The following is a 22,607-nucleotide window of genomic DNA, read 5'->3' as shown; positions in this document are numbered from 1 at the left end:
GAAGGGGGAAAAAGGCCCCATTTTGTGACAGATTTTTTACTCAATTTGTCATTTTGTGCAGGCTATCTGTTAACTGACTGATCGAAATTAATTTTAGTCCATCATCTGTAAAGAGTGTGGCCATAGTTTTATGTTTTATTTGTGTGTGTGTGTGTGTGTGTGTGTGTGTGTGTGTGTGTGTGTGTGTGTGTGTCTGTGTGTGTTTGTGTGTGTGTGCGCGCACATGTGCATGTGTGCATGTGTGTGTGTGTGCACACGTGTGTGTATGTCACTGTGTGTGCGCACAGACGAGAGAGAGAGACTCAGAGAGAGAGAGAGCATGTGTGTGTGAGTGTGTGTGCGCGTGCACATTCACGCACGTGCATACATGTACGCAAGTGCCAATAGTCTCACAATTGCTGCGCCAGCAAGAAATAGTGAAAGGAACCCCACTCACCTACCCCACCCAAAAAAATGCTGATAATATTCAGTATGGACAACACTCTCTAAAGTAATTCAGTTATTATTCAAGTTCTCAATTGACTTTTATTACATCAGTATTACTATTGTATACAAAGAAACCTAACTGCTTATAAATTTAAGTAAACCTTCACTGACTGAGTCTGCTTCACTGAATTTGAATCAAACTTTTTGTATCAGCCTACTACACACACATGAGCAAACGCACTCACACAAACATGCATGCACATACGTATACAAACACACACACACACACACACACACACACATGTATACACACAGCTGTATCCAATTATTAAGACAAGGCATTCCAACTATCAGCTTCATGTTGATGATCTACAAAACTATATTTAGTCTATTATCTATGCAAGCCATTCTCCAAATAACCGAAATATCATCTGTCACTGATTGTCCTTCCATTAGTTTGCTTGTCAACCAACCAAAGGACCCTTCAACTCATTACGAAAAAAAGAGAGAAAAAAAGAAAAAAAAAGAAAAAAAAAAGGGGCCCAGGCTATCTTGATACCACACTATCACAATCAGTTATACTTATTATAAATCCCGGTTATCTTCAGAACACTTGAGTCTATGTCCAGACAGTGGAGACATACATGTATACCTGCATACTGTATACAATACATGACTGACATAACCCTCAGTGACTGTAAAACCTTTAATCTGTGTCTAAGTTTAGACCACAGCAGCATATAAATAGGTGATGGTATCTGGGCATGAAATGATACGGTGAAAGTGTGAGCGAACTGCAATCAGAACTGAAGAGAAAGGCATCGCATAGACACATTAACCTCATTTCGCCTTTTATAACTGAACCCTTTAAATAAACACCACATACTTGTAACTGTATACATTATACTCATATACTCATTTCGTCTTTTATAACTGAACCCTTTCAATAAACACTGCATACAAGTTTGTAACTGTATACATTATACACGTTCCTTATTTTACAACTTAACCCTTTAAGTCCTGAACCTTGGTAAAATTATATCAGTGTTGCATGACTTTGAACTGCAGTCACTACTTTTTTTGTGTGGGTGTAAGCGCATTCAGTTTGCTGAAGAAAGGTATAATGATATTATATATATATATATATATATATATATATATTACCAAGCTTTTATAAATAAAGAATGGTCACTGACGTCCTGACCTGTAAAGCACAATTAATCTCAATATTCTGTCATTGTCTGACTGCGGTGACAGCCCTAACGCTACAACCACACTTGTCAGCAGCAGTTAAGGGGTTAATCAATGTCTGCAATCTTCTCTTAAAAAACTTATACACAAACTTGAAAAACACATTTATTAGTATCAATGGTGAGAGCAGCATTCATCCACTGTTCATTTCTGAAAATGGTATTTTAGCATCTGATAAAAAGGGAAATTGCTCACTGATTTTTTTTTCAAAACACCATTGTACCAATAATCAGAGTGAGTGAGTGTGTGTGTGTGTGTGTGTGTGTGTGTGTGTGTGTGTGTGTGTGTGTGTGTGTGAGAGAGAGAGAAAGAGAGAGCAGTGACCTGATAGAGTTTGATGATGTGTTGATGACTGAGCATCTTGAGGATGGTGACCTCTCTGTAGATCTTCTTCATGTTGGTCTCATCCAGCTGACTCTTGTCAATGATCTTGATGGCCACCTGCAACCACCCATCATAGCCAACCTTAGAAACAAAACAGTTTTACTGACCAATCGTATTATGGCCACCTGCAACCACCAATCATAGCCAACCTTAGAAACAAAACAGTTTTACTGACCAATCGTATTATGGCCACCTGCAACCACCAATCACAGCCAACCTTAGAAACTAAACAGTTTTACTGACCAATCATACTATGGCCAGCCTTAGAACTATTATCAAAAATAAAAGATAGAAAAAACATGTTCACAATTGTGAGTCATAACTAACCTACAACACAAATTATTTTTACAAAGTCTGCCAATCACAATAAAAATCTTTTTCTTTTTTTTTTCTTTTCTTTTTACAAATTTTTGCCAATCATGACCTACCTTAGGAACAACAAAACATTTCATAATCACTTATCACATCAAGCCTTGGAAATAAACCATTTTACAACGGAGAGCTCTTCCAGTCACAAAGCTCTAGCCTCAGTTTAACATAAAACACTTTATACAACTGCCTATCATATTCATAACCAGCCAACATAAAATATTGTATACAACTGCCAATCATAACCTAGCCTTATACTGTCCTCATCTACACAAAATATTTCTTTATCACCTATCATAGTCACTAGTCAGGCTTAGAAATTAAACATTTTTATTTTTACTTTCACCAGGCATAGCCAACATTAGAAACAAATCATGTTACACCCACCAGTCACACCCAGACTGAGAAATAAAACTTCACATCCTCCAATCACAGCATAAGAAAAACTATTTTAGAACCACCAATTGCAGCCACTGATCCAACCCTAGAATTTTGCATTCTGTAATGTTTGACGACTGTGTTTGCCAATCAAGACACACATCGAGATGAAATGTTTTTCCTACATTATTAAGAGTACTTTCAGAACAAACAACAATGAATGTGATGGGTATAATAAATTTATACATGTCTGGAAAAATAATCATTGACCACATTTTGTGTTTGTTAACAAGGATATATATGTATTCATCACCAATACCATATGTGTACATGACATGCAATAACACATGTATAAGCACATGAGCACAATAAAATAACCCTTTTTTTCTCCATGGCATTCTCAATACACAGCATAATTTCTAAAGAGTTATGAGAGAGAAAACAAAAAGTGACCAGAGTTCAAAATCACCCATTTTGACATAAAGTATGGCACTTCAATGCGATCTTCCTCACTCCATCCAAGTGCGAATGGGTACCTGACTTCACTTAATTTAAAGTGATGAAAGGAAAGTATTGGACCCCAATTTCCTACGCTGAGCCCCAGACAGTGATTTTTTTCACTAATGTAAGGAGTGTTCTAATATGTATGATACAACCTTTCATCTTTTTGTGAAGAAAAGAGTTTACTTTTTTAGAACATCTTATGTATATCATATATATATATATATATATATATATATATATCTTCAAAGATACCCAATACAACACACACTGTGTCACTCATACAGAATTAAAAACAAATCCTTAATATTTTTTATTAGTGTTTCCTTGTTCTTTTTCTGAAACTGGTCAGTGGTCACATTACACTTTTTCATACAGAATATTTAAGATAGTTGTCACTTTCTCATTTTCTGCAATATTTCCCGTCTTTGCAAGCTACCATAAATCAGAAATAAAACTGTTACAGGAATTGGATCTGTTGATCATGACTAAACCTGATTCAGCAGGAAGCATCACACACACACACACACACACACACACACACACACACACACACACACGCACGCACTGCTGCTTCAATCGCCTTGAAAAAGAAATAGCAGTATATCAAATGGCATGTCATCCACAAGAGGTGTCATACTTGAACCTTACCACAAGTCTACAATTAGTTTGCCAACAGCATACTGTGGTGAGGACAGGGCAGGACAGGGCAGGAGGGAGAGTGACTGTCAAGAACTGACACTAATAAATTGTTGTAGTCAAGTTTAATACATGTATACAGTGCATGTCCACAAATTTCTCTCTCTCTCTCTCTCTCTCTAACTCCTGTGTGTGAGTGGGTGGGTGCGTGCGAGTACTGACTCTCTCTTGTGTGTGAGTGTGTAGGTGCGTGCATGTGAACGTTCTCTCTCTCTCTCACTTGTGTGTGAGTGTGTGGGTGAGTGCGTGTGAGTGTTGAATAAGCCTTGTAACGGGCTGAAATTGATTTTGGTTCTGATTGTTATGACACCAAATGTTATTGACACATAGAATCACACACACACACACACACACACACACACACACACACAGTGACACATGGACGCTCACGTGCACGCACTCGTGCACCAAACATATACGCAATATACATGTCCTTAGTTATCATCACCCCACAATGACAAGCCAAGGTACCCGAGACTGATTGGAACAGGGTAGAGGGAGTGATGGAGTGTTGGGGACAGGGGGAGGAGTGATGTCAGACTACAGACAAAGACACAGAGAAACAAACCGAGACTGACAGAGAGACGGACAGACAGAGACAGAGAGACCGACAAACAGACACAGGTTGGAGTAGGGGGGAGAAGGGGGCAGAAAGAAAAGGGGTTGAGGAGATGGAGAAGAGACAGGGGAGGAGGAAGGGAGGTAGGAGAGGGGGAAGGGGGAGGGGGTTGGGGTTGGGGATGGATGGGGAGGGGTGGAAGCAGGGGGCAGGAATGCAAGGCAGAATAATACATGTGAGGAGACGTGTCCTCGCCAGTACACCATTACTAGGCCACTTCCCATTTTATCCCACCACCCCACCACAGCAGGTGAGAGAGAGAGAGAGAGAGAGAGAGAGAGAGAGAGAGAGAGAGAGAGAGAGAAAGGACCAGTGAAGGGTGAAGGAGGGATGGAGCCCCCACCCCACCCCCAACCTCCCAACGCTTACAACGGCTCCATTCCTACCCACCCTTTCCACCACCACCATCACCACTCTCTTAATCAATACCCTCCAGCACCACAAGGATGCCAATGACGTCAATGACGGTTGTCTTTTTTTTTTCTTCTTTTTTTTCCGTTTTTTTAAGCTCCCCCCCCCCCCCCCCCCCTGTCTCTCTCTCCATTTGCCTATCTCATCTAGTTCTCTCTCCCTCTCTCTCCCTCCTAGTCTGGAGCTCCCTTTGTCCGTCTGTGTGTGTGTGTGTGTGTGTGTGTGTGTGTGTTTGCGCGCGTGCGCGTGCGCGTGCATACATGTATGTGTACACGTACACTTTTTTGTGTGCACGTGTGTGTGTGTGTGTGTGTGTGTGTGTGTGTGTGTACAAACACACAACTGCGCGTGCACGTGCACATGTGTGTGTGTGTGTGTGTGTGTTCTTGTGTGCATGGATATGCACGAAAATTGCTTGTGGCGTTGTGCACATTTGCAACCATGTATGATTTTTTTTTTAATTCTTTATTATGCATAACAATTTACTTAAAGACATAAAAATATACTTAGATAACATGATAATTATTAATGTCAACTCATGTCAAACATGGTTTTTTTTCTGTTTTGTGTATTGCTAATCAGTTTATCTGCCTTTTTATTGAAGCAAAACTGACATGTATTAATTTCATGACTCACGGGGTGGGGGTGGGGGGAGGGGGGAGGGAAGGAGTGTGGAGTCCCATCTTTTTTCCCTCCTTTTTGTCTCCCTTGCACAGGTTATAAATATTTTCTTAATTCAATACAAATCTATATAATTATATAGATTATATAATTATACACACCATATCTTTTAAAGGTTTGCAAAAGCAATACTTTTGGTTAGATTCTATCATCCACCAAATTAGTTAAGATCATGTGAAAATCAGACCTATCCTACGATGTTTTTTGTTTTGTTTTTTGAGAGAGGCACTCAAAGCACTCCTGACTCCAGCTGAGTTTCTGAAAGACTTGACAATCTGCCACTTCTAACACACATTTCAAATCGCAAACTGGTGTCCCTTTTCAACAATCAACGACAGACAACACAAACAAAAAATTAGCTTAATGGTGCACACGCGCGCGTCTGAGAGAGAGATAGAGGTAGAGAGAGAGAGAGAGAGACAGAGAGACAGACAGACAGACAGACAGGCAGGCAGAGATTGAGAGAGAGACCGAAAAAAGAGAGATGAGGCACAGAGAGAAAGAGAGAGAGGGGGGGGAGGAGAAAGAGAGAGAAAGGGTGAGAGAGAGGGGGGAGGGAGAGAGAGGAGAAAGAGAGAGAGAAAGGGTGAGAGAGAGGGCGGGGAGGGAGAGGAGAGAGAGAGAGAGAGAAGGGGGAGGGAGAGAGAAGAGAGAGAGAGAGAGAAAGGGGGTAGGGAGAGAGAGAGGAGAGACAGAGAGAAAGAGAGACAGACAGACAGACAGAACGCGGGCAGGTGAAGCACAGGAAAACTCCGAAAAGGGGAGGGGGGGGGCGCAAAACAAAGACAGACGAAGAAACGGAGACTCTCGTGGCCAGCCCCCGCCCCCCCCCCCCCCCCCCCCCCCGAACCCACGGTGTTCGTGTTCGACCCGGACTCGGCGATTCAACCACCACCCCTACCCTCCTCCCACCCCCACCCCATCGAGATAAAACAGCAACGTGGGGGATATTACCCCCACCGGCAGAATAATGACAAGAACCTGAGAGGCGATGGCAGTGACGTTGATACTCCCCGAGATACCCATAATCATGTGGCAAGAGATAGCCCGATCTTCACTTCACCCGTTGTGACGTGAGAGCCAGTCAAATCAAACACAGCTCTGCCCACCCATTACTGTGCACATTAAATGCTGTTGTTGATCAAACCAACATCGTTCATCTGAATTGGTAAATTATAATGATACATAATTTGATATCATTCTTCTTCGTTCTTCGTTCTTCTTTGTTCGTGGGCCGCGACTCCCACGTTCACTGCATTCATAACTTGTACATCTAAATTAATACGAGTGGGCTTTTAGTAGTTTACATGCATTCATGACCGTTTTTACCCAGGCCATGTATCAGTCATTCAATGCAAACCTACCCAATTCAGTGTACATTCTTTTCTTGATCATAAACCAGAAATCACAAATATTATATTTTAAAACAAGCATGATCAACTAACTAATTCAAGAATCAACTGGACAGTTCTACAAAATTCTTAACTATCTTGATAGTTTGATGAATAAACAAAATGTAAATGAAGCGTCAAACCTTGACCAAAGTCTATAACACTAACAGAATATATTTTAAAAAATTCTGAATTATAATTTTCAACCAACTGTTATGCAATACATTTATTTTAAACAGACTCAAAGCTGTCTGGACAGGCTGTACTGTGTGTGTGCATTTGATCGGTTTGACAAGGATTGTAATCCAAGACGGTAGCCAGCTGTTCAGGTCTCCAGCTTCCAAGGAAAATTTAACACCCTGGAGAAATAAGACGCAGTAAATCTGACACTGTAACAATACACGGTAAATCTGACACTATACACGGTAAATCTGACACTGTAACAATACACGGTAAATCTGACACTGTAACAATACACGAGGGCCTTATTTCATGATCCCTTTCCTTCTAAACCAGGCAATCCCCCCCCCCCCTGACCCCCCCCCCCCCACCACCCCCCCTCCCACACACACACACACACACGCCCAACATAAATCAGAATGTGATCCCCAACAGGTAACTGAAGCTTTTGTTCTTAAATTACACCTTTAATTTACTGTGTCCACAGTTGTTAACTCCCCTTCCCCAACCCCCTCTCAGTCCCATCCCCCACAAAAAAGTTTCTGGAAGAACTGTTTGACAGGTCTAAAACATCAAAACTACTTTCCATAGAGTCAAACAGAGATTTTCTGATGGGCCCACAGGAAAGGAATCCACTTTATCAAATTTGTTCCTGAAGCACTTTACACAATTTATTACAGTTATAGATATATAATAAAATAGAAATATAACTTATCTATGGCTGGCATAATCAAATAAACCAGGACAGCAAAAATACGCCTGCTCTGCAGTGATGACTGATTGTGTTATTAACTCACTGAGCCTATATCCTAGCATTGCTCAGGCATAAAACAATTCGTCTAAAGGTCTCATTTAAATGATTTTCACTTAACTTCTACATAAAACTACAAAGAGAGGAACTAACGTCTACAGTATTTCCAGATTCATGTGTCCATACGTAATTTGGAGGAAAAAGAGTATATTTCCTGCAAGTTTGGGGTTTTTTTTGGTGGTTTTTGGTGTTATTTTTATTAGTATACTATAGTATAGCATTCCAGCCTGCTGTGACTGTTAACTCCCTCGGGTGGAATGGGTTAATTTACATCACACTACTGTCTGCTCTTTTTAATTGGTACAGCATAAAAGTTTTTAATTCTCTTTCCAGTCTGTGGCTTCAACTTCATAAATGAAACTTCCTTTTTAATATAAGTTTAATTTCTTTAGGGACAGCAGCCAAAGTAAATGTTTTAAGAAAATTTATCAAACATATATCCCGATAAATGTCCCCTTGTTGAAAAAAAAAAATCCAAAAGTCATATATATATATATATATATATATATATATTATTATATATTTATATATATGTACCAAAGTTATACTGGGTTTTTTGGGCTTTTTTTTTCTTTTTCTTTTTTTTCCCCATTATTGTGCTCTCATATTAAAGTACTGTTGAGCAGGCTTGTGTCCTCTACTACCAATGTCAAAACAATGTCAAGCTTTGAATTAAATACATTACTCCCACCACCACTACTTCTCTCCCTGGTTTGTGTGTGTGTGTGTGTGTGTGTGTGTGTGTGTGTGTGTATGTGTACAACTCAAGTGTGTGTGTGTGTGTGTGTGTGTGTGTGTGTGTGTGTGTGACTGTGTGTGTGTCACACGTTTCTTCCACTGCAAAATTTATTAACCACTACTGTAAAAGTACTACTACTACTACTGCTACTTGTGGTGGTCTGTAAAATGATTAATGTCAGAATGAACCTTATCTCAATTGAAGGTATCTGGCCTTCATGACCACAGTAAACTAATTTCCCCTGAAAGGAAAGGTAAATCAAAGTAGAGGATCATGCATATAAACCATATATAAGTTTGGTTGTTGTTTTTTGACTCACTTGTGTAAACAAAGTGAGTGTATGTTTTAACCCGGTGTTTGGTTGTCTGTGTGTGTGTGTGTGTGTGTGTGTGTGTGTGTGTGTGTGTCCATGTGTCTGTGTGTCTGTGTCCGTGGTAAACTTTAACATTGACATTTTCTCTGCAAATACTTTGTCAGTTGACACCAAATTTGGCATAAAAATAGGAAAAATTCATTTCTTTCCAGTCATCTTGTTTAAAACAATATTGCACCTCTGGGATGGGCACAAAATAAAAAGAAGAAAAAAGAAGCCTAATTATATGCAAACTGCATTCACTGTTATATTTATATTTTTTGTATTCTCTAAACTTGGCACTTTGACCTCTTATTTTGACACAACAACAAGAGGGTCATTAATATCATTTTTTGTTCAAACAGGAACTTCTTTTGCTAAGCATGGAATTTTTATTTATTTTGCAAACGTTTTGGTGCAGATAGTAAAAAAGGGAAATTACTCTGTAATTAATGCTAGGGGACTTAATTTATCACAAGTGAGTCTTGAAGGCCTTGCCCCTCTTGTTTATATTTATAGCATAAGTTAGGGATAAGGATACAGAGTCTTAACATTAATTTTCCTAAAAAACAACAATTATAAATAAACACATCATTCAGTCATAAATATATTGTGGACAACACACCTTAATGACGACCAAATCTGAAACAAAGTGTCTAAAATTATCATCAATTTAACATCTTTTTCAACAGGTAGAAAGAAAGAAGAAAATTTTGAAATTTTAACATGTAAATGTATGTATAGTACGCACTACAGATGATGCCGTATCATATACTACATAAAAACATGTTTCACAAACTTGTGCATATTCAGGCAAATAAAATACCTGTATCATAAGAAACAGGAAAAACAAATAAAAACTGCACACAGAATAAAAATACAAAAAAATGGGTGGCACTGTAATATAGCGATGCACTCTCCCTGGGGAGAGCAACCCGAATTTCACACAGAGAAATCTGCTGCGATAAAAAGAAATACAAATACAAATAGAGGCATTTCAACAGAATGAGCATGTTTTCCTTTGATAGGTTCACACAGACAGTGACACATGTCTGCGTAATGTTCATAATCATGTGTGTGATGATACACATGTTTCATGGCACTTCATTCAAGTCACACGTGTGTGAGCATGACCTGTTCAGAGCTCAGGGCTTGCACACCTCCTCTGTATCACAAATCAATCAAAGACAGATTGCCCAGGTGAACAGGTGTGTGTTGTGTGTGGGTGTGGGGGAGCGGGGGGTGGTGTGGGTGGGTGGGGGGAGGGGGGAGCAGTGTTCATAATGTATCATCATTCAGCTGAATGCATTATTAATTACACAGTGATCTGGTCTGACGGGGAAACCAGAGCTAACTGACACAATGACTGGTTGCTGTCATGAAATAGTTCCTGCACTTGTACTGGTCATGTAGCAGACTCACTGTTCTGCAGGCTTGGGGATGGAGCTTACAGTGGAGTGATGCCAAGTGATGGCCTTGAGGTAACGCGTCCGCCTAGGAAGCGAGAGAATCTGAGTGTGTTGGTTCGAATCATGGCTCAGCTGCCGACATTTTCTCCCCCTCCACTAGACCTTGAGTGGTGGTCTGGACGCTAGTCATTCAGATGAGATGATAAACCAAGGTCCCATGTGCAGCATGCACTTAGCTCACGTAAAAGGACCCATGGCAACAAACGGGTTTGTGCAGAATTATTCAGAAAAATCTGCTTTGATAGGAAAAACAAATAAAACTGCATGCAGGAAAAAAAAATTTAAATGGGTGGCTCTCTCAGTATAGCGACATGCTCTCCCTGGGGAGAGCAGCCCGAATTTCACACAGAGAAATCTGTTGTGACAAAAAGAGTAATACAATACAATACAATACAATACAACTTTTGACTGTTCCAATCCAGAGAGACAGAATGGAAGGACAGGAGGAAAGAGGACTGAGGAATAATGCAGCACTTGGGAAGAGAAACGAAACGAAATGAAACGAAATTTTATTTCACCAGGGTAATGAGATAAGCAAGTACACATGCTTTTTTCCACCCAGCCCTGGACAAAGAGAGAAAAAAGAAGAAAACATACACACACACACACACACACACACACACACACACACACACACACACACACAAACACACAAAACAAAACAAAAACAAAACAAAACAAAAACAAGAAAACAAAAAACATGCACAAATTCGCGATTATCAAGAACAAGAAAAAGAGAAAAAAAAGAATTAAGTACTATTAAAAAAAACAATAATAAAAAAAGAGAAAAAAACTTTAAAAGAAGGAAGGTAAGGGGGGTGGCGTGTGGGGGGTGGATAGTCCATCGACCACAAACAGAATCACATACACATAGGATAGGTAGATCTATAGAATCTATCAATTTATTTTGTCCCCCTCACCACCTCCTCTCTTCCACTCACCTCACTGTTTCCAAAATTAAAAAAAAAAAAAAAAAATCTGAACAAGGAAGCGGCTATGACAGTCTGACCACATGTTATATTAGTGTACTGCTGGAATTATGACTTGAAAACTTGTTTGCTTTCATTTCAGTAATAACTCTTGACAGAGATGAGACACCAAAGCTCTCTCTCTCCCTCTCTCCCCATGCCCCTCCCCACCCCCACCCATCCCCCTTCCAGCCCCAAGTCTTTCTCTCACACACACAAATAAACATACGCACACACACGATATGTACATGCACATGTATACAAGGCACAAGTGCATGCACACACATACACAAGCATGCTCGCATGAACACATGCATGTATCGATGTATGCATTCACACACTTATACACACAGAGAGCCACCCACATGCTGTCTCAGTGTGTGTGTTTTAATTTTATACTGTGCATATTTTATAACCTTGTTAACTTGGTCACATACTGTGGTGTGTGTGTGTGTGTGTGTGTGTGTGTGTGTGAGGTAAGAGAATTCTAAGTTTTACTGTTATAGTATAAACTGTTACAATGTACACTGCATACATCATTACATGTACTGATATTATTAATGAAACAAAAAATATTTTTAATAAATAGTAGTACTGTCAATACGGATGAAAATCTTATTTTTAAACAAATATTTTACCCAGAGCTCAATGCACACAGGAAAGTTTGCAACTTGTCACAACCTCTATAAAGTCTATATATAATAGTAATACATAAGTCTGTTCATCATGCATAGATGCATAAAAATTATGTAAACACAAAATATCCATGTACGCATACAGAACGATGTCTGTCTGTCTCTGTGACAGATCAACAGACATCCCCATTTACCTGTTCTATCCCTAACTCCCCAACCCAACCCTAGTTTGTCTCTTAATTCTTTGTCTCTCACTCACTCAGTGACAGAGTTACACACACACACACACACACATACAGTGATACACACACACACACACACACACACACACACACACAGAGTAACAACACACAAGTCTGTGGACATCCATACTCCTACACACACTGACACGCACACTAAAATGAGCAGTCACAAAGTACACAAGGTAGGAATGCTTGCGCCTTCACTGATTTCATGGAGAGGCAGCCCAGCATGAAACTGTCAGAGCTCTGTTAGTATCTGCGTCACACCACTTCGTCACTTGGCTGCACTGACAACCACCACCCCCACTGTCTGTCCTCTGTGTCAGCATAAGGATTGTAGGATCAAAAGGCAGCCCACTCTGTGTGAGTCTTTGTTCACTCCTATCTGAGGTCAAAACCCTCAACCCTCCCAACCGGTAACACTAATACTGATACTAGAAATAATGATAGTATTACACTAATGATCTCTCACTAAACTGTCAATGTGGACAGAGCTGTTTGTACATTACATTTACAGTCCACAGTCTTATCATAAATCTATACAATAGAATACAGTTGTTATCTTCTGTTATGTGTCAAAATATTCATTCATCTACAGGTATCAAATACTGTAAAGTTATAGGAATGAAGACAGTTTTATATTCTAACACTTATAACCAAGATTCCATAACCATAAAAATAGAACAAAGAAGGCAGACACAGTGATATTTACACACATGCCGGGGTGTACTCACACACACACACACACACACACACACAGATCACAAACATGCACACACACACACACACACACACACACACACACACACACACTGTACATGTCATGCACCAATGAACCATCCTGGCACACTGAAAATATTTAGATAATAAAAAAAGGTGAATAACTAAGTCAATCTATACTGTACCAAGGAAAATGAAAAAAACCAAAAAAACAAAAAAAAACAAACAAAAAAAAAACAACCTATACTGTACCAAGGAAAATGAAAAAAACCCAACTAAATGTCTTAATCTATGTAATGATAAAACTTCATCAGCCTCTTAAATTCAGTGACACATCATGAATACAACAAGACTTCAGACACTGACAGCCAGTTTGATAAAACACTAAGTTACAGGCAAACTAACAGACACATGATTCACACTAAAATCACAGATAAGAACAGATGACAGAAATGATGGAATGTTTTTGCAAAGAGACCTCTTTAAAGAAGTACAGTATTTTAATAACAGATTTTCAAAAATGCAGAACTTTTGATTTTAGTCAAAACTGAAAGCGGATACTACTGTTAACAACTGGCATGTCAATTTACATAACAAGTTGGAAAAACTGTTAGTGGTACATTTGTAACAGGAAATTTTTTTTTTTTTTTTAAGTATTGGGCAGAAGTAGTATTAGAACTTCAACTAATATTTTCAGTAGTCTATAAAACAGTCACACACACACACACACACACACACACACACACACATGTATACACACACATTCATGCACATGTGTGGTATACTTTTTTTTTAATTACAGAAATTTATGGTACACATCATACAATGACATATCTGCATATTGATACACCTTTCTTCTTCCTTACCTGTTGACAACAAAATCTACCATGATGTAAATCAATATAATTTTTCTGTTTCAAACTAGGATAGTGACAACAAAGACAGTACTCTCTTGTGAGATCGAACAGGAATGTAAACATTGTCAGCTCACAACGTTCCGTCGTTAACACAACCACTGCATTTATCAGCGCCAGTGCGTAACGACTTAAATTACGCACAGCTAGCACTCTGTTAAGTAACAACTGTCCATCCACACCACTCAGAACACGATGAAAATAACCAAAACATGCAAGGTATTTCTTTGTAGAACTGGAAGGCACATGTCTTTGGCAGGTTGAATGTCTTGATGTTGACTTGCTGCTGTTGTGGTGGACAAAGGAACACGCTTTTAACTGGGAGTGGAGGGAGATGGGGGAGGGAGAGACTAAGGTGGGAAGCACATTCACCACATCACGAAGTTTGAAAGCAGTTTTCCTGCTAAAGTGCCAAGAAAACTTTGCAAGCTTTACGTTCGGACTTCCTGAACGTAAGCCGTGATTCATGACCGGGGCGTTTTAAATGCGTACCACACAGTTTCAACAAATCAAAATGGAAGAGATTTCTTTCACTCACCTCTGTCTTTGTTATGCGATGTTTGGCAAGTTTGACGACGGCAAAGTTTCCTTTTCCAATCGTCTTTTCGATGTCATAAAAACCGACACGCACAGACTGTGCCTGTGCTTTTGGTCGCTGTAGCGTGGGTGATTCTGAGGCCATCATCACCATTTTTCTAATCCTGCCAGACACAACATGCAGTCACAACAGAGGGTTCGAATCTTCTGGCTCCCACGAGCCCACCTTTCAAGCGTGTCAGTATCCTGAGTCGCCGGGTAAAGGGCGACATGCCTTCAAGCTTTCAGTTTACTCATTCTTTCTCTGCTTCAGCCAATCTTCTCTTCTGGCCACCCTGCTTGACGTCATCATGACGTCACGCACCGTATTATCGGATTCGAAGGCGGAGTTTCGTATTCAGCTGTTGCTAAGGAGTTTTGACGCAGGCAGATTGCCTGTGATCTCCATAAGAAATGGCAGAGGCAGAGCGCGGCCGGCAGGAGGGAGCGCGCGGCCAGTGACATGAGGAAAGACGCGGCAGGGCTTGGCCAGGAGAGAAGCGAACGAAAAATCAGATCGGAACCTCTCACAATAGGCACCTGCCGTGCTGATCACCACTGGACAGGCAATCGAAAGTAGATCAAAATGAAAACAAATAACGGCGACAACACCAAGATCGTATTCATGATGATGATGATGGTGGTGATGGTGAATACGGTGATGATGATGTTGCTGAAGATGACGATGATGATGATAAAAATAACAACAATTATTTGCAACTGCTGCAGTAGAACCACCACCACCACAATCACCTACAAGAACAATAACAACAACAATGACTATAACAATAACAATCATTACTATAATAAGAATGATATTGCTGCATACGACGACGATGATGAGTGATGATGATGATGATGACAATTATGGCTTTCATAATAGTACATGTGTGCATGTTTTTCTGTTCACATTCATTAAAACATTTACCTATTTTATTCTATTCTTTTCTATTCTGACATGCCATGTCACACCACAATACATCATATCACATCATATGTATGCGATATGTTAAAGTCTCAAATCCCTGAACTGAAATCATCTTCAGTGTTGACGATCTTCAGCAGTACATTGCTAATGTATGACTTTTTCAACTCCTTGTTAAATAGTCCAGTTGGTTCGCTGTTATAGTTGTTATTTTTTCATTAGAAATATGTGATATTGTTATGTTTTGTTTGTTTGGTTGGTTGGTTTGTTGTTGTTTCTTTAACAAAACTTAAATCAATCATTTTCTATATGTAACACACACACACACACACACACACACACACACACACACACACACACACACACACACACACACACACACACACACACACACACACACACACACACTTACTCGCATGCGTACACAGTAATCCCTCCCCTCCCCCTCCTCCCACTCGATTTTTTTCCTACCCTCGTCTAATAGCACTTACAGTGAAAAGACGTTAAACTAAAGAACGAACGAACAATGGGGTTTGTTTTTTTTTGTATTGTTGTATCATAGTATAATATAGTACAGTATAGTATAGGCCTATAATATTCTATTCTATTATATCGTATTATAATATAGTACAGTATAGTATAGGCCTATAATATTCTATTCTATTATATCGTATTACACTATCTTATATGACATATCATATCATACTATATCATATATTACATCATATAGCACAGTACAGTACAGTACAGTACAGTACAGTACAGTACAGTACAGTACAGTACATGTAGTATGAGAAATCATGTCATTTGAATTTATATATATGTCATGTCGTATCATATCATATCAGGTCATGTCATATCTTATTATCATATTATATTGTATATATCATATTATCGTAGTAGAGTAGAGTGTGTTGTGTTGTGCTCTACAGCATAGTATTTTATTATTAATATCATTAAATCATATTTTACTCACACTATATCATATCATATTTTGCATCCAGACTGGTATCTCTTGCGTTCACACTCGTTGAACTGTTAACTTCTGTTTCCTGTCCTTTTGTTCTCTCTTTTTTCTTTTCTTTTTTTTTTTTTTTAATACTTGACAGTTCTTGTTCTTGACTCTGAATCCACACTTACAGCAGCCACTCAGTGACCACACAGGAGAAAAAACTTGGATGCTTTTGACTGACACCAAATGCCTAAGCAAGACCCTTCCTTATTTGACATCTAATCGTGGCATATCTTTACATTTTACTATATATATATTTGGGACGGAAAACGAAGGGAAAAAAACCACCAAGATGATGGCACATCAACAGTCTGGTGACTGAATTCGCATCAAAATAGAGTAAAATAATGTGCAAAATATGAGTCGAAATCCACCTAAAATGAGTTACATCTACTAATGAATGACTCTAAACAAGTTACAATTAAAACTAAAGCAATGATCATAGGAACTAAATAAAAACTCTCAAAACTCTCTTCCATCACAACTGACACAATCAAACTTGGCAGTACAGCCATCCCTCTTTCCAGCTCAGTCAGGAATCTCGGCGTTGTCCTTGACAACACACTGTCCATGCAAAAATTTATCAGCCAGACATGTCAATCCTGCTACTGTCAATTGCGGCACATCGGTTTCGTCAGTTCCGTCACTCCACAATATCTGTCCACTGATGCAACATCTACACTTGTCGTTTCTCTCATTCTCTCTCGCCTTGACTACTGTAACTCTGTTATTGTCTGGTTTGCCTGCTTCATCCATTCAGTCCCTTCAGCACATACAAAACTCTGCTGCCCGACTCGTCCTCGAAAAGAAAAGATCTGAGGATATCACTCCTCTTTTACAACATCTCCACTGGCTCCCTGTCTCACAAAGAATAAAGTACAAGATCGATCAGCACTCTGTGCTATAAATGTATTCACAAATCTGCCCCTTCCTATCTCTGTGGCTGCCTTCACCTCTACACTCCATCTCGCTCTCGTACGATCGGCTTCGGATCCACTCTGTTTACGCATACCCAGATTCAAACACTCCACTGTTGGCCGCCGTTCTTTCTCTGTCTCTGGACCTTGCTATTGGAATGAACTTCCTCTTTCGTTTCTTCAAGTCTCCACAATCAGCTCTTTCAAATCTGGCCTTAAAACCCGCCTCTTCCCAAAATAGCTTCCCTTGCCTGCCCTTCCTTGTCTTTAGTTTCTACAGTTTTAGAGTTATGCATGCGTGTGAATGACTGGTGTGAAAGCGCTTTGATTTGTCTCTGCACAAGATTCAACGCTATATAAATATAAGTTATTATTATCATTATTTAATATCGATTCATACAAGTACACAAACTGCCTTAAAAATAGGTGCAATAATTTAGGATGTCAACTGGATAAATCAGAAAGATGACATCACAAAGGACTGACATATCCACTGTCTGGTGAACGCTCCCCGCGACAAGAATCGCATGGCCAAGCCGTGAATACGGACAGCCTCGGATGGTGAACGTTCCCCGTGACAAGAATGGCATGACCAAGCCGTGAATACGGACAGCGACGGACTGGAGGAGGAGAGCAGAAAGAGACCAAGGGCGATGACTCCAGACGAACTGACAAGAAAGCGCAGACTTGTCTGACAATGGGGTGACACGAACAAACTGGCAGAGAAGTGGATCCAGCACCTTGTCTGCCTGTACACAGTCCGTGAGGGTGTGGGTTCGGTTCCCCCTCTCTCCCAAGTTTGACTGGAAAATCAAACTGAGCGTCTATAGTCTTTCGGATGAGACGATAAACCGAGGTCCCGTGTGCTGCATGCACTTGGCGCACTGAAAAAGAACCCATGGTAAAAAGTAATCCACTGTGATAGGTACACAGATATATAAACATGCACTCAAGGCATGGCAAGCACGTTGGGTTATGCTGCTGTCAGGCACCTGCCCAACAGATGTGCTGTAGCGTATCTGGATTTGGCCGAACGCAGTGACGCCCACTTGAGCCGAAACCCGGAAACTGAAACTGTGAGCTCATGTGACGCCCTGTGAAACAAAGGCGCACGACTTCAAACCATTTGCTGTTCAGCAGTAGCGCTTGCCTCCTCTCCACTTGAAACAGGTGAATTAAGTTGAAGAGGGACTGAGAAATAATTAATCAAGATATCTCATCATCTAAAAGTAATTAGCAGCTTCAGCTACGTTCATGCATCCTTCATTCGACGTGTCGGTGCTTGACACCAGATAGCTGTTATAATAAAAGTATAATGAGCATAGCCTAAATGAAGTAATATAACAGAAAATGAAATACCGGTGGTGCAGCCCATCGCAGTGTATACTTAGTAACAAGATACAAAGCATTCAGTTACAATGTTTGTGCATGTGTAGCCCGTGTTGGTTGGATCGGTCACTTTTTTGTTTGTTTGTTCGCTTTTACCGGTTTTGGGTGAGTGCATGTGTCTATATGTATGTGTGTGTGTGTGTGTGTGTGTGTGCGCGCGCGCGCGCGCGTGGTGGTATGTGTGTGTTCGTTCGTTCTTTAGTTTAACGTCTTTTCACTGTAAGTGATATTGTATGTGTGTGTGTGCATGTGTATGTGCGAGCGCGCGATGTGTGTGTGTGTGTGTGTGTGTGTGTGTGTGTGTGTGTGTGTGTGTGTGTGTGTGCACGTGTATTTCTGGGCACATTCATAGTTGTGTCTCAATCTTCTGGCTCATGAAAAAAACTATGTATGTACTGACATGTCTTTAGAAAGATTAATAGATAATAGGGTTTAGAAAAAAAAAATATAGTAAAGGCATTGGTGATCTATAACGTGTTCTAATTCAGCGCATACAAGCGGCGAAATTTCTCAGTGGTATTAACTGAAATTTAAACAGAGATACAGTTACAGTACTGACGGCATAACTGATTCATAATATGTCCATTTTGGTATAAAGACTGAGATGGAGAGAGAGACAGACAGACAGAGTAAGAGAGAGAAACTAAAAAACAGAGAAATTCAGACTCAAAGACGCAAAGGACGAACTATACAGAAACAGATAATTTTATATTATGAAAAAAAAAACCCACAAAAAAAACACCCAACTGGACCAACGATCGACATTCAATAGATTTACAACAAATATATTTCTATAAAAGTAAAATAAAAGAAGAAGAAGAAAAAAAAAAACGAACAAAAAACAAGAAACAAACAAACCCAAAGAAACAAAACAAAACAAAAAGTGAACACGATTTGGAGCGCCTGTGATTGCGCGTGACTCGTTTGTGGCATGTTTTGTGTTTTTTTGAACGGCGCATAGAGAATGCTGCTGAGCTCACTGACCTGTGTGTGCGTATGTGTGTGTGTGTGTGTGTGTGTGTGTGAGGCCTCACCTCACTGTCAGGAGGTACTCCCCCTACCCCCTACAACCCCCCCCCCCCCCCCACCTCTCACCAACCCTTGTGTTACATCCCATGAGCGTTTCGAAACAGCTGGCCGGATCGTTCCTTGTTCCCGTTTTTAGATTTTTGTTTCTCTCTCTCTCTCTCTCTCTCTCTCTGTGTCTCCCTCTTTCTGTCTGTCTGTCTGTCTCTCTCTCTCTGTGCCTCTCTCTCTGTTTCTGTCTGTCTCTCTCTGCGCCTCTGTGTGTGTGTGCGTGTGTGTGTGCTGTGTGTGCCATTGTTGTTTTTTTGTTTGTTTGTTTGTTGTTGTTGTTGTTGTTTTTTGTGTGTGTGTGAATAAGAAGAAACTTTATCATTGGAGACAGAGAGACAGACAGAGAGACAGAGAGAAAAAAACGGAGTATATTTATTTATCTATTTATTTGTTTGTTTCTTTGTGTGTATGTTTCTTTATTCGTTTATCCATTTATTTGTTTATTCATTTTTATTTGTTCAGTTATTATCTGCCGTCGGTCACTATTTTCTGTTTTCTTCTATTACCTCCCCCTTTTTTGTGCTATATTTTCTGTTTTCTTCTATTACCTCCCCCTTTTTTGTGCTGTATTTTCTGTTTTCTTCTATTACCTCCCCCTTTTTTGTGCTGTATTTTCTGTTTTCTTCTATTACCTCCCCCTTTTTGTGCTATATTTTCTGTATAGCATTAGCTGCCGATATTCATCCGGGTGTTGAAATTCGAATAGGTTCAACATGTTCGAAGGGAAACGAATTCAAAATTATTGACAGCCCAAACTGTCGACTCTGTGGAATTTTATTTTGACAATACCAACAGGAGATTCGGATTACATACAGGATCGATCAAATGACCTAAAAACGTACCAGGCTAAATCCATGTCCTGCCCTCCTGGTGACGTCAGTTTCGATACCCCTCAACTTCCGTGCTTGGCCTCCTTCCGTCTCGAGAGACGATGGCTGCACCAGAAATGTAGTCACTGCTGGGCATTGCGCTTCCTGCTGTGGCTGTGTAGACCGATGCTGGAGTGGCAATCTCTACTGCATGTGGGACAGATATAGGTAGATGCTGCTTGGTTTACAGAATGTGACTTGCGTGTGGCTCTTTTTCTCCTCAGCGAGTCAATGCGGCTTCTCTCTGCTTGTTTCACCCCTTTCTGAATGACAGATTTCCAGGGTCCACGTGAGTCCGCAAGGCTTTCCCAGGACAGCACAGCAATACCTGTACTTTTCAGGTCCCGCTTGCATGCGGGGTCTTCGGTGTCGGTAGATTCGGGGGGAGGAGGAGTAGGGGGGTGGGGTGCTGTCGTTGGAGGGACGTGGTGGTGGTCTCCACTGGCGGGTGCGAGGGGGGCGGGAAGGGGAAGAGGGGGGGGGGGACTCTCACTCAGTCTGGCTCCGCGACAGGGCCGTGGATGTGGTCAGTAGGGAGGGATATGGGTGGAGGTGGGGGCTCAGTGGGTGGTGTCCTGGGAGCGTTGCGTCAGGACGGGCACTACTGGGCGCCGCCCGACTGAGGATTGCACGGCGGCAGTGCGGGGTCTCCTCTGGTGTGTGCCCTGCTGGCGACCTGGCATCGATGGATCCCGTGTAGACTGCCGACGCTGGGAACTGCGGCGGGTGAACCCTGGTGTGACCCACAACGAACTTATAAATAGAATTTCTATCGATGTCCGTGGGTGTGACCATGTATGGGGAGGGGAGATGTGGGTGGGTGGGGGAGGGGGACAGGGGGAACTCGGAATGAGACAGGAAAAGAAAGGAAAGCAAACAAACAAACAAACATACACGCGTACCAACATCCTGACAAACAGACAGACAGACAGGATGGTGGCCAAACACTTCAACGACAGAGGACATGCCATTACTGACACATGTTGCTGCACGACTACCAGAAAGAGACGTGAGAAAGTGGCGCCACCAAGTGCAGATGGGCCATCCTGACACACTCAGTGAAGGACAGTGGTGTCCGGCTATGACCATCAGAACAGCAGAGGAGGCAACTGCTGTCCAGACTATCAAGGCTAGAATCTGATTATAGTGGAGAGTGTTTTGCCCAAGTTAACATCCCCACTCTCTCCGCCAACAGGATTTTAGGACAGTCGGCGTTGGGGATGGTTCCCAAAAGGTCAACTAGCCCCCAAGGCTGCAGCGCTAAGAGCCAGTGCAATTTTGCCTCCTAGTTCGAGAGTCATAGTCCTTCACAAAAGACTAAGCTTTAAATGGTTTCCCATTGCAATGGAGAAACTATTGACGATTCAGTATCAGACTCTAAAACGTGAAATGGAGTCTTATTTGATATCTAAACTCCTCGTTTATAGAGTTTTGTGCATAACATGTATTACGGGTTGAGCTCTGTTGCTGATGGTTGTTTGTTTTGTTTGTTTGTTTTGTTCTTGTTGTTTTTTTTTAATTAAAAGAAAAAAGCAAAAAAAAGCGCCGATTGACTTTATAAATCACAGCAGATTTTTTTCTGTTCGTTTTTTTCGTCTTCTGTAAACGGAGAAACTGAAAAAATAAAGAAAGACGAATGAAGAACGATTGAATGAACGATTGAAATAGATAATGATATAAGTAACACGATAAAGGGTAAGAA

General features: G+C 40.7%; 1 protein-coding gene across 1 annotated transcript in view; it reads right to left on the bottom strand.

Moving 5' to 3' along the window:
* Positions 1-15,000, bottom strand: part of LOC143291577 (uncharacterized) — a 52,640-nt gene extending 37,640 nt beyond the window's left edge. Inside the window, exons 1-2 of the mRNA XM_076601504.1 lie at positions 14,679-15,000; positions 2,002-2,118 (exon numbers count right to left, since the gene is read on the bottom strand). Coding sequence (XP_076457619.1) covers positions 2,002-2,118; positions 14,679-14,831 — 270 coding nt within the window. The 5' untranslated portion in view covers positions 14,832-15,000. The remainder of the gene's footprint in view (positions 1-2,001; positions 2,119-14,678) is intronic.
* Between the last annotated feature and the right edge of the window lie 7,607 nt (positions 15,001-22,607).

This window comes from Babylonia areolata, chromosome 17, assembly GCF_041734735.1.
Source record: "Babylonia areolata isolate BAREFJ2019XMU chromosome 17, ASM4173473v1, whole genome shotgun sequence".
Classification (NCBI taxonomy): Eukaryota; Metazoa; Mollusca; class Gastropoda; order Neogastropoda; family Buccinidae; genus Babylonia; species Babylonia areolata.
This window is presented reverse-complemented; position numbering and strand designations above follow the sequence as displayed.